Below are 12,945 nucleotides of genomic sequence, written 5' to 3' on the forward strand. Positions count from 1 at the left end.
CAGCCATTTAGAGGTATCAGAAAGAAATGTCAATGCTACATTTTTTCTGGAAGAAGCTTCAGGTTCAAGCCTTGAAAGATATGAATATTGATTTCAAAATGGAAAAAATACTAGGATAATAATTTTATTAAAAGTGTTCTGAACTTGTTTCTTTTTTCAGAATAAATCCAATGCTCCTAGTGAGAATAACCTGGCCCTCTTTTGTGGTGGCTCTGGGGATCAAGCAGAGTGGAATCTCGGACAGGATGATAGTGCCCTCCATGGCAGACACCTCCCTCCTTCTCCCAAGAAGCAGGTTTCCTCTAGTGGTTTGACAGAGTCTTTGTTTATTTTGAAAGAGGAAAAGAGTGATGAACACATCAGTGCTGACAGTGTGTGTGGCTCTAAAGTGGTGGAAAACCCAGCGTCTACTTCAGGATTGAATTTCCAGCTAGCTCCCTTTGAAGTTTCCCAAACTGATAAAGGAGAAACGAAAAAGAAGGAAACACTAAGCCAGAGTTCAGATGATCTGTTTATGCCCAGTCTTGGGAGATGTCCATCTACTTTTGTTCCTTGGGAGAAAGAAGGGAAAGAAGTCAGTGAGAATTCAGAAGATCTTGGACTGCTCCATGAAGTAGTGTCATTGTATCACATGTCATCTGACTCCAGGCAAGGCGCAAGCATTTCGAAAGGAAGTGCAAATGGAAACGAAGCTTAAGTCACCAGTGAAGTATCAATCGCTTGCATCAAAACTTCCAGGAGGCATTTGGGGATTCCCTATAACCTGTATAGTTAAATAGAATTATTTGTAAGGATGACAACTCTTTATACTATTTATTTTTTTTTCATTTGGAAGAAACATTTCCCCCACTTGTTCATCTCATAGATATATGTTATCCATTGATTTTTAAATGTAAACTGAATTCTACTGTGCTATTAAATCAGGTACTAGTTTGTATGCATGTTTAAAAGATATGTTGCACATATGATTTCCCAGTAATTGGTGCTTAATGCCATTCATTTTATTTAAAATAAGCAAGCATATGTAATCCTAACACATAACCAGTAGTTACTGTGTTAATCTGGTTAAGCATGAACTGATCGACATGTCACAATGTATCAAAACTAGCCTGAAACTGATAAAACTGTTAATCCACTAATTGCCTTAATCTTATCACCCATACTTAAATAATTAAGAAATTACATATAGAGACTGAAAGAGAAGTCACTTTATTTTGCAGAGCAATAATGCCTTTTTCTACTCATCAAGTTAAGGTCAAATTTAACTTTTTTTCAAGGTTTATAGCTCTTGTGGAAATACTTGCTTTTATAAGGATACTGCAGCCATGTTTCTCAAAAAGTAAAAAAGATATAAATTTATCTTTCACTCAGTGACAAATATGAAGTGCTTAGTTGCAGTGCAAAGTTAATGACTTCTGTTTACAAGGAGACACTTAAAAATGTTTGTGGTCTCTCTCTCTGTATGCCTTTGCTCTCTGGGGTCCCCTTCCAGAAAGCCAGATGCAACACAAACTGTCCTGGCAAAATTTTTTTTGTCTCTTTTCCTTAATTAATAGTTTTATGTCAAAAATGCTTTATATTCTCTTCTCAAATTGCATTTTTAAATAACTGACTTTGTATTTTAGAAGTTTTAGACTTATGGAAAAATTGAAGAGTTAATAGAGAGCTCCATATATCCCTGCACCCAAGTTCTCTGTTCATGTTTTTTTTTTTTTTTTTGTCTTTTTCGTTTTTATCGGTACCAGGGATCGAACTCACGACGGCCTGCTTGCAAGGCAGGCGCTTATGCCGCTGAGCTAAATCCCCAGCCCCTCTGTTCATGTTTTAAATTAGTATGGTGCACTTGCCATAATTAATGAGCCAGTATTGGTAATCTGTACTTTTTTTCAGATTTCACCTGTGGAAAGTGGCAGCGTCTGTTTTCTGTTCCAGGGTACATTACATATAGTTGTCATGTCTCCTTAGTTTTCTCTTGGCTGTGGCAGTTTATTAGACTTTACTGACCTTGACAGTTTTGAGGACTATTGGTAAGATGAATTATACAGTGCCCTTCTCTTGGAGTTTGTCTAATATGTTGCTCATAAAGTAGATTTCTCACAAATGGACTTTGGGAAGAAGAGTACAATATAAACTGCTATTTTCATCACATGCTTTCAAGGGTATATACTGCCGATGTGTTTGTGAATGTTAATGTTGACTTAGATGGCCTGGCAAAGGTAATGGTTGTCAGATTTCTTTATTAGAAACTCACCACAGCCCTCTTTTCTATTGTGGTCTTTGGAATGAAGTCACTATGAGCAGCTCACACATTTCCTCTAAGGCGGGGGAATATCTAAATTATTTGGCATTATTTATGTGAAATGTATCTCCCTCATTTACTGATAAGCCTTGGAGTTCATCTGAGAAGGAGTCATATACTGATTACTTTATGATAGGTGAAACTGCCAGGAATAATCAGGAAAAAACCTAGTGAGGTTATATTAACTTAAATTTCTGTGCTCAGTTATCTATTCTCTATATCATAATCATGATTTTTTAAAAAAATCTTTTAGGAAAAGTGTTCAAGAAGCTATTCAAGAATCCCAAGAAGATTGTACCCTAAAAGTATTTACTTATGGAATGTAATTTCATTATCCTAGAAGGAGATTTGTCAAAAACATTGCTTAAAATATTTATTCAGGTCACTTTTAAAGAAAATGACTAAGTATTTTAAATACACATTCCATAATCTAAACGAATATGTTGTATTTGGGATAGTTATTGATTTACAATTATACAGGAAGATAAATACAGCTTTTATTCTGGAGTAAATTCTATATGTAAAGAAAAAAGTACATAATCTGCTTTTAAAACATGAAAGATTCAAGTTCTTATAAAATTTGACTTTATGCTCATTACAAATTCTATTATACATCAGTGAAATACAAAATAAAAAAGTCCAAGTATAAGAGCTTTTTTAAGTAATAAGGAAAAAAGGTTACCATAGTGGTCGATCTGATTGACAAGTATTCCTTCTTAATTAATGACAAGAATTCAAAATAATATCTATTACGAATTTTTAAATGCAGTTTTTTCTTTTCAGAACTGATAGTCTGAAGAATAACTTAATCCAGAGTATAATATGAACCAGGTTTGGGTTTTAGTCCATTTACTTAACAAAAACATCATGGCCATGGGCTGTCTATCTTTCAGTCATCTTCCAAAATGTTTGGCTATAATGCTGTGTTGTTTTGAGGATAGTAAGCCATTCACAGATAATGTAATTGTCTTAAAGTATTTTAAAGTGAATTGTGCCTTATTTTAAACATACAAAATTACCTATTTTACTCTGTTAAAAACAAAAGCAAAAACAAAACTGTATTATTCTTGAAAACAGTCCATAAAACTAGTAGCAATTATTAACATTTCAAACCATGTTACCGTGACTTCCCAGTATTATGATGGATATTGAGAATGAAGTGAAATTAGGGTGAGTTCCTGAGTAAACAAACAAAAGTATTATTTTCTGCCATGTTCATATTTTATGTTATAACCTAACAAGTCTTTTAAAGTTTCTAAGTTTAAATTATTTTTTCAAAGAAGCAATACCACGTGTACAAAAGGAATTGTAACTTATACAGTACCACGTGTATAAATTAAGGCTTGGTACATAGTCTTTTATATAACCGCTGAATCAGGTCATGTTTTTTCTGAATCCCTCACTAGCTATTGTTCTTCTGCCCATAAATATTGCTCCCATGGCATTTCAGGGAGATAGAGATTATTACGTACATTAAGGAGCTGTCGTTTTATTGAGTGACAATGCTGCCTAGTGGTATATTTTGATGATTACCTACTTTGGCATATCTTGTAGAGGTACCGAAATGTAGTATGATTATTTTTCCCTTGAAAATTTCATTTACAAAATATTTATAAACTTTTTGCACAAATCATGTACAAAGTATGATAACTGAAGGTTTGAGGAAATAATATAACTAGCATGATCCCTTCTCTGAAGAAATAAAAGGGATTGTAAATGTGTTGAAGTGATGATAATGATGGTATAATAATAATAATGTGCTCTGCTTACAAAGTTACTACTCTGAGATTCTATCACCAAAAAATTGTTTTTAATAGCTGTTTAATCAAACCATGCTCTAAATACAATACCATTCATAATTTCATTAATTTTCTTAGTTATTCATGAATTATAATAATGCTGCTAAGATTCACTTTTAAAGGATAGAATCAGAATCATTCAGTGTGCTGGTTTACCTGATTCTCCTTCAGATGAGCAGTCACCACAGGGCCAGCCTCCTCCTGTAGGGAAAGATGCTCCTTTTCAATACGCAGGGCACTCTGCTCAGCTTAGGAATTACTGGTACAAAACCCAATCTTTTCTTTTTAAGATTGTCATAATAATTTTCTCCAGAACCAGTCCCTTCTTTTTAAATTGAAACTGTATGTGACAATGCTGTAATTAGGATTCTATCCTAATATCTTAGTAGTAGGATTCAGGAATGCTAGTGAATTAGTTGCTTATTAATGGTGAAGAAGTAGACTTCTGATCAAGAGAAGAAAACTGTGAATATTCTTATCTATAGACCTTCATTCTCTGTTTGGATTTTCAGGAGATTAATTACTTTCATGAATAAATTTTCTAGTAAAAATTCTATTTGATTCTGAATCTGAGAAGATATTTGTAAATCAGAATATAAATTTAGAAGTGTGAAACAAATCCCAAAATTTAGTTTTCCTCAAAACACTTCTTAATATAGGAAATAAACTTTAGAAATCCTGCTATTATCAACACCTTTCCTACATCAAGCATAGTGATACTGTTAGTGAATGTTTCTTAAAGCTTCTTTAAGAGGCAGAATGGTTTTAAATAAATCAATGAACATAATGATTTGGTCAAGAAATAGGAAATTATTTAAATTTAGATAAAAATTTTATTTGAAAAATAATAGTATTTTGTGCAATATTTTTTTCTTGCATAATTTAGTTCATATTGATATACACATCTGCTTTTCAGGCAGATGCCTTAAGGTCACGTCTTTCAGTATTTGTGTAAAACTGTATGTAGTAATGTTCTGTGTGATTTTAGAAAAGAACAGTCTTTATATTATTGGAAGGAAAAATGTTTTTGTTTATTTAAAATAATTATGTATATTCCATTACTGTATTATAACTAACTGCCTCAGCAACAATAAATATGCAATAAGAAAATCTTGTACCTTAGATTAATATTGACTATACTGTTACTTTAAAAGAAATGTTTATGGTACAAAGTGCTGATTCTACACATGTACACCTAAATACTCTGTTCTGTACCACATAAATCAAAATGGCATTTGTATGGTAATGACCGTATATGTAGAGTGTAACATCCTTTATGATGTATCTTTGCTAAGTTTTATAAAGGGCGTTGCCAATACATTTAACTGTCTATAAATTAAGTTAATTTTTTGTATGATGTACAGTTTGTTTAACCTTATAGCTTCTATAGATTTTTACTTTTATTATACTTGAATGAGGCAAACGCACTGTGGAAATTTGTAGCTCTGGATGCAATATGCAAATATACCAAAAAAATAAAACCAGGTACCGAACAACAATGTTAACAGAATGCTTTATATCCAGAATGCTATGTTGTTTTCAAGTCACACTTAAATGAAGTAATTGAAGATATGCAATCTTTTATCTTAGAAGGTTGTAGAATCACAAATGATTACCTCTTTGATATGACAGACTTGTGAGTCTCTTCATTTCTGCTCATCATTGTCAGATGAGAGCCTTGATAAGGTCCATCAGTGAGTTCACCCTCTGCTTGACTATAGATGTTTAGGACAGAACAAATTGAGAACTCTGTACACATTAAACGGATTGCATGCATTCACCGTCCTTTAGCTTTCATAGATTATTTTGAAAACTACCTAATCATATAGTAAAACTAAATTTTTAGAATCTGATGATTTAGCTGTGCCTAAAACAGCAATTAATATGAACTGCAGGACTTGTACAATTTAACATGCACAAAGGTGTTTTGCATAAAAGCCACATGATGAGTTCAAAACTAAACCTTTCCAGAGCCTTTTGTTATTGTTGTTGGCTTCAGATGAAAAGGTGTTTCCAAGGACTGAAAATCTTGAACTTTTTATGCAGTATGGTAACAGATACCTGTAAAAACCTACTCAACATTGTGATTTGCTGTATTATTATTACTATTATTATTATTATTATTATTTTTGCATCCTTGAAGTTAACAGTGTAAATCATCTCCAAGGTTGACTACTAGTAGGAAGCTGTTATGTACAAAAGTATTACTTTGGAAAACTTTTAAATATACAAAATATTCAATGAACTCAGTATTCCAACTAAATAAAGTACCCAACAATGCAGTTATAAAATAAAAATTTGGTCACAATTAAATTTTTCATGGTATTTACTCTTATTTTATAATTTTATCTCTATCAGTTTATCTCTTACTGTTCTAGGTTGAATGACTGAGGACTCTTCCCATCTCTAACCCTCCAACAGCATAAATGTAAGGCTAAATCTAACAAGATGAAAGTACTTTTACTGTTAGGTCAAGTGAAGTTTTTAGGCTTTAAAAATCATGGTGAAATAGTTAAATACTGCAGTTAGTATGTCAATCATTATATCGGAGGAGTGTGCATGTCAAAAAACTGTGTGTAAGGACCCAAATATTAGGTTTGAGGACTAAGATTAAAGTCAAGTATGCATGAATAATGCGGCAGGGACCAGAAGGATGGACTTCCCATTCAAGAGTTATGTTGAAATAAATGGTTCCTTTAAGTTTCAGAAGTCCTAGGAATACTGTAACATGTGGAACTTCTCATTTTTATAGAAGCAAAGTTCCGAATCCTGCAAACCGAAGATGCAGCTGTCTCTTATTGATCTGAATTGTTAATGTCTAGCCTCCCTCTCCAGATTTTTCTCAGTACCTCCCGTGGTCTGTAAATGAGAGATAGACTCATTATACACAAGCATCTCTTCCCTACAAACAAGGCTGAATCACAGGACCTACACAGATTTCTATATAAATGAAAATACAGCATTAGTAGCATGAAAGTAAGGTGTTAAATCATGGAAGGTAAATAAAACCTTCCTCAGGTTCTGCTGTTGATTTAGGCCTACTAACTTCGCTGAAACTTTATTTCTCTGCCTTTAAAGTGTCTGTTGTTAGACTTACTAAGAATTTTATATGTAAATAACAGCTACCATATGATTTGAGGGACAGAAAATATTCCTAAGTATCCATTTGACTTTGAGTTCATGGTTATCTGATGTCTGCAACTATAAAACAATTATAAAATCTTAGATTTTTGTCTGAGCCAATGGTCCCCAAACTTAGATTTTTATTTGAGTTAACTGGAGAACTTTAAAACAAAACAGAAAAAAACATAAAAGCAGATGCTTGACTGTACTCACACAATTTCTAGAGTAAGTTCTATGATTAGTTCCTTGAATATGATAAAGGTACACAAAAGATTAGTGATACCCTTAAAATCTGATAGCATCCAATGTGCAAGCTGGGCTTTGAACCCAGCTGTTTGATTGCAGCCCTCATGCAGATACACAGAGATAAAGGACAGAACGTGAAGGCCATGTCTAATATGGCCTTTCTGTTCTGTCTCGACTATCCCCTTTCAATATTTCATAACTCTTTGACAAATCTATGCAACTTTTTTCTCTTCTCCCCTCCCCTCCCCTCCTCTCCACCTCCAACCTCCTTTCCTCCCCCTCCTCTTTTCCTCTTCTTTTTTCTTGAGTACTAAATTTCCTGGTGTCTTTTTGGAAGATTTGAATGTTTGCCTTTTCTTTTTTAAGTCTTCTTTATACTTTCGCTTCCTTTCTCAATCTTTAATTCCTTTTCAAATACTCTCTTGTATATATACACATTCTCACCACTATCTTTGTGCTCCTTCTGCATTCACCTGACTCTTTTTTGCATGTGTTGGAGAACAGAAATGGGAAGTCCCTGTTGGGTTAGCAAGATAACAAGAGTGTGGTTGGTGTCATATCTGTGTATTTTGGAAAAAAGCGAAGGTCATGAGTTTTTAAAATATGGAGCCACTCTTAGCACATCAGCAGTCCTTGCAGAATATCCACAGATACCATCTACTCTTTTTTTAGCTCATGTTCAAAAATGATCTCTAAAAGACAAACTGTTATTCTTAGATTTGTTGTTTTATAATCAAGCCTCCCTTAAATATAAAGAGTGTTTCATATATGATATTTTGGAGTAACAACCATTTAAAACACTATAATTCACAAATTACTTTTTGCAGCTCTAGTTTCTAAGAGACTCATTTGAATTGTAAAAATACATGAATAGTATTCATTCCATATTCCATTGTCCCCCCCCAATCTAGTAATTAAAGTGTATTTTAAATAAAAGCTAAGCTTTCTGAGGTTTGATAAATGGCCAAATTGGATACAATCCATTAGGCAAAATTACCAATTTGTGAAACAGATGTTAGCAGTGCTCTGCTTACGCTTACAAGTTTCCTGTATATTGATAGTGTTAGAAAAATCATTTGAATTTCTAAGCATAACAGATAGTTTAGAATTTTTTTAAAAAACTAAAAATTTAGTCACTATTAATCACAAAAGTTAAGACTGGTGATCACATATTTCAGAGGATCATTCTGTACAAAAACAGGCAATAGTCAATTGTTTTGTGGTATCAAAATTGATTTTTAGCATAAAATGATTTGAGTAAGCTAAAAGTCTTGGCCGTTTTGATGGGAAAGTTCTTACAGGGTTTTCAAGTTGTCTTTGATAGCACCTCCTACTGTTGTTTGTGTGCGTGCATGCACGTGTGCGTGTGTATGCAGAATCTTTTCATTGTGCACCTTCCACATTAACTTCCTGAAGTATAATTTACTTCTGTAAAAATTTGAAGTTTCCATATTTGAAACTATAATTCAGTGAGTAGACATATATATACACACACATGCTGTTGTAAAAATAACAAATCAAGATTTAGAATACTTATGACCCAAAAAAGTTACTTTGTCTCTTTGCAGCTATTCCTTTTTTTTTTTTTTTTTTTTTGTACCTCCTAGCTACAAGTGATCTACTTTTACTATAGTTTTGCTTTTCAAGAAATGGGTGTGAACACATTCCTGTAATCTCAGCTATGCAGAGGTAGGAGGATTTTGGGTTCAGGCCAACAGGAGCTATATATTGAGGCCGGCCAGGATTACATAGTAAGACTCAGAAATAAATTCAAAGGGAGTATCACCTAAATAGATTCCTTCAATTATCATAGTGATCTCAAAAATTTTAATTTGTCCATTCTAGTAAATGTGCCATGGTATCTCATTTTGGTTTCAATTCACATTTTTCTTATGACTGATTATGCGAATATTCAAAAGTATGTTGACAATTTATTTATCTTCCCTGAAGTAGAGTGTATACTATCTTTTACCCATATTTGCATTGAATCATTTCTCCTTTTATTACTGACTAATAAACATTTGGTTTTCTAAAAATGTTCTGAAAAATCTCTTACATATGTTTTGTAAGAATTTCTTCTAGTAAGTTACTTGCCTTTTCATTTTATTCATAATGTCTTTCCAAAGAAGTCTTTAATGTTTTGTTTATTTGTTTGTTCCCTTTTTGAGACAGGATTTCACTATGCAGTTCAGGTTAGTCTTGAACTCACTTCATAGCTCAGGCTGACCTCTGACTCCTGGCAATCCTCCTGCCTCAGCCTCCCAAGTACTGGGATTATAGGCATATACCATCAAACCTGGTTTAAAAATCTTTCATTTTGATGCAACCCAATATTATCAGTTTTTATGAAGTATATTTTTGTTACAGGGGTTTTCTTGTCATAGTTTTAGCACTGCACTTCATCAATTCTCAACTGAGTTTACTTTCTTAATGTTATAAAGTTTTTTTTCCATTTTTCTCAGAACTACTTACTAAATAGTCTACAGTATTCTGTTCTTTATTGAACATATATTGTAAATCCATTGAGCATATTTGTGTGTGCCTCTTTATGGACTCTAAACTGTTTTCCACTGATTTATATGTCCATTATTATGGTTATACTATACTATCATCATGTTTTTATACTAAGCTTTGGAATTAGGGTCAGTCCACTAATTTTTTTCTTGGGTATTGTGTTCAATATTCTAGATCTTTTATTTTGCCATGAAAACTTTCCATACTAAAAATAATTCACCGGGATTATGATTGGGATTGTATTCAATCTATAAATCAAGTTGGAAAGAATTAATATCTTAACATTATTGAGTCTTCCAGTCAGTGAACATGGCATGGCTTCCCAATTAACTCTTAATCTTTTTTCAGCAATATTATATAAGGTTCAATTTAAGAATATTTCACATATTTTGTTATTACATATTTTGATTACATATTTTGATGCTATTGTAAATGATTTCTTCTTGAAATTTCTACTTACAATTGATCCTGCTAAGAGTTTTAATTCATTAATTTCAAGACATATATATATATAGTCCAGATTATTAGAATGCCTAGGATTCATAGTATAATATTTATTTTTTATTTTATTTTAAAGGGGATAAAACAAAATGAAACCAAACCAATATAAGAGATACAGGGCTTCAAAACATTATGAAATCAACAATCATTGCCATAATACCTTTTGATGTCTTCAAATTAGCTGCAGATAACTTTGGGTATAGTAAAAATTAAACCAGAATAAAATAGAAACAATAAGAACAAAACAACGAATGCAATAAAAAACTTAAAAAGTCAATAGTAAATCCAAAATTACTACCATACTATATCTTGCTATCTTTGAAATAGCTGCTCATGCCGTAGGATTTAACATAATCACACACAAGACAGTAAAACCAGACCCAACAAAACAATGGAAATATGTAGGACTTAAAACAAGACCATAGGGAATCAACAATGGCTACAACCCTCAGAAGGAGATCCCCCCTAGATGCCACACTGTGAAGCACTGTGCTCTGAACCGATGATCAGACCACTGGACCTAGACCTATAATGTTAGTGTAACACCAAAACACCACAGGCATCCAGTTGCATTTTACCTTGATAGTTATCATCACAGCCTGTGTTTCTTTGGAAAAGCTGGTTGCTTGTGGGAGGGAGGTGGAGAAGGTTGGTGCTTCTTGTTTGCCAGGTCATGAGCCAGAAGGGGTTGCGTTTTGGTTGTTCCCAGTGTGGTGGAGACCTATGCATGGCGCTGGTTCCCAGACTCTCTATGCTTGCTGGTGTGGCCTTGTTTTCTCTTCCCACAGTTGGTGAATGGCACTGACTCATGAGGCGTGGCTTGAGTCTGGCTGTTCCCGGTCCAGCAGTGGCTTATGCATAGTTCTGGTTCCCAAACTGGCCTTGTTTACTGGTGTATAGTATAGTATTTAGAAGAAGTGATGAGAGTGGGCATTTCAACCTTGTTCCTGACTTTGAGAGAGCACATTCAATCTTTTAAGAGTGATACTGGCTGTAGGATTTTTGTAAATTCCTTTTATTGCAATGAGGAATTCCCTTATAGTCTTAGTTGTTGAGTTTTTTTTCTATCAATACATGTCAAATATTATCAAATATTTATGTGAGTTGAGAAAATCTTAGAATTTTTCTTTTTTACTCCATTACGTTAATTGTATTGCTGGATTTTTAAAAACTTCGTTAGGAGCCAGAAGAAAAAAAGTCACTAATTGTTGCATATGTAGATTCAATTTCCAAATTGATCTGATTGAGCAGTCTCCCTTTCCCTTGAAAATACAAATCCTGCATTTTTTTTATCATGGAATATCCAGCTTTTAACATGACTTCAGGCCCAGATGAGATACTACATAATCTGATGTTGAATGAAATATTACTGGTTCTAGATAGTGGAACTATGGAAGGACCTTATAGCTCTCAACTCTCCTTAAGTATGATAAATGATCTCTTCTTTAGGAAATGTCCTATTATATATCATACCAGAAACAAAGGAATGGTATCAATTTTACTAATAATTGGGTAAAATTCTCAAATTATTATGAAGTTATGCTGAGAGTATAAGGGAAAGAAAGACACCAAGTAACCAGGGACTTTTTTCTGAAGTTCAAATCCCTTTAGGAAGTTAATCCTGTAGTCATTTCTACATTGCATTATGGCTAAAGATTCTCAAAGTATAAGGGAGTATTATTATATTTACTTTTTAAAGATCTTCAACAAAAGGATCAATATCTGCCATATCCTGATTTGTTGGATGCAATTTAAATGTGAAACACTTTATGCAAGCATAACCTGTCTACATGCAGTGTCTCTTAATGAAGAAGATTGGTAACATTAAACACCATAATTTATTTGTAGGCTTAAAGTGAATAACTTACATTTTATTTGTTCCAGCAATTGCACCACACATTTATTTCATGATTTGAAAAATGTTAACAGCAGAAAATAGTTTAGAGGTCACTTAAGACTTTTATTATTTCAGTTTTTGATAGAACTCTCAACAAATTTGACCTTAGGCTTATTGTAAAGCAGGTCATGCTACCATCTTGATATGATGAGTATTTTGAATGATATGGTGGGCAATGTTGAAATTTCAAACTAATTAGTTGCATCTTACTTTGTGATTTGCCTTGAGCACCCTTCCTTGCAAGTTGAACTATTCTTTTGAACTTTTATGATCTTGTCACATTTGAAATGGCAACAAAACAGTATTTCTACGCTTGGCTCTCTTCTCTCTTTTCAACCCATTAGTGCTTTCTTTAACACAAGAACATATGTTTTGTACTGTAAAGTCTAAAAAATTTTCAGAAGAATTGACTTTTATTTTCTTTTAAAATCTTTATGCTGTATGTGTTACATGATCTTTACCACCACAGTTTTTTCTCTCATGTAAGATTTCAGGTGATGTGTTTGATTTCAATTAATTGAATTGTGATTGGCAGCAAATGCAACACATTTTGTGCTTTTTTTTCC

General features: G+C 33.1%; 1 protein-coding gene across 2 annotated transcripts in view; it reads left to right on the top strand.

Moving 5' to 3' along the window:
- Dennd1b (DENN domain containing 1B) overlaps nt 1–6,411 on the top strand; it is a 239,276-nt gene extending 232,865 nt beyond the window's left edge. For both annotated transcript variants that reach the window (XM_063239912.1, XM_063239913.1), the window contains one exon: nt 161–6,411. In XM_063239912.1, the coding sequence (XP_063095982.1) occupies nt 161–697 (537 nt within the window). In that variant the 3' untranslated portion in view covers nt 698–6,411. The remainder of the gene's footprint in view (nt 1–160) is intronic.
- Nucleotides 6,412–12,945: the final 6,534 nt, after the last annotated feature.

This window comes from Cavia porcellus, unplaced genomic scaffold, assembly GCF_034190915.1.
Source record: "Cavia porcellus strain 051 isolate PalLab524CR breed Dunkin Hartley unplaced genomic scaffold, mCavPor4.1 scaffold_29, whole genome shotgun sequence".
Classification (NCBI taxonomy): Eukaryota; Metazoa; Chordata; class Mammalia; order Rodentia; family Caviidae; genus Cavia; species Cavia porcellus.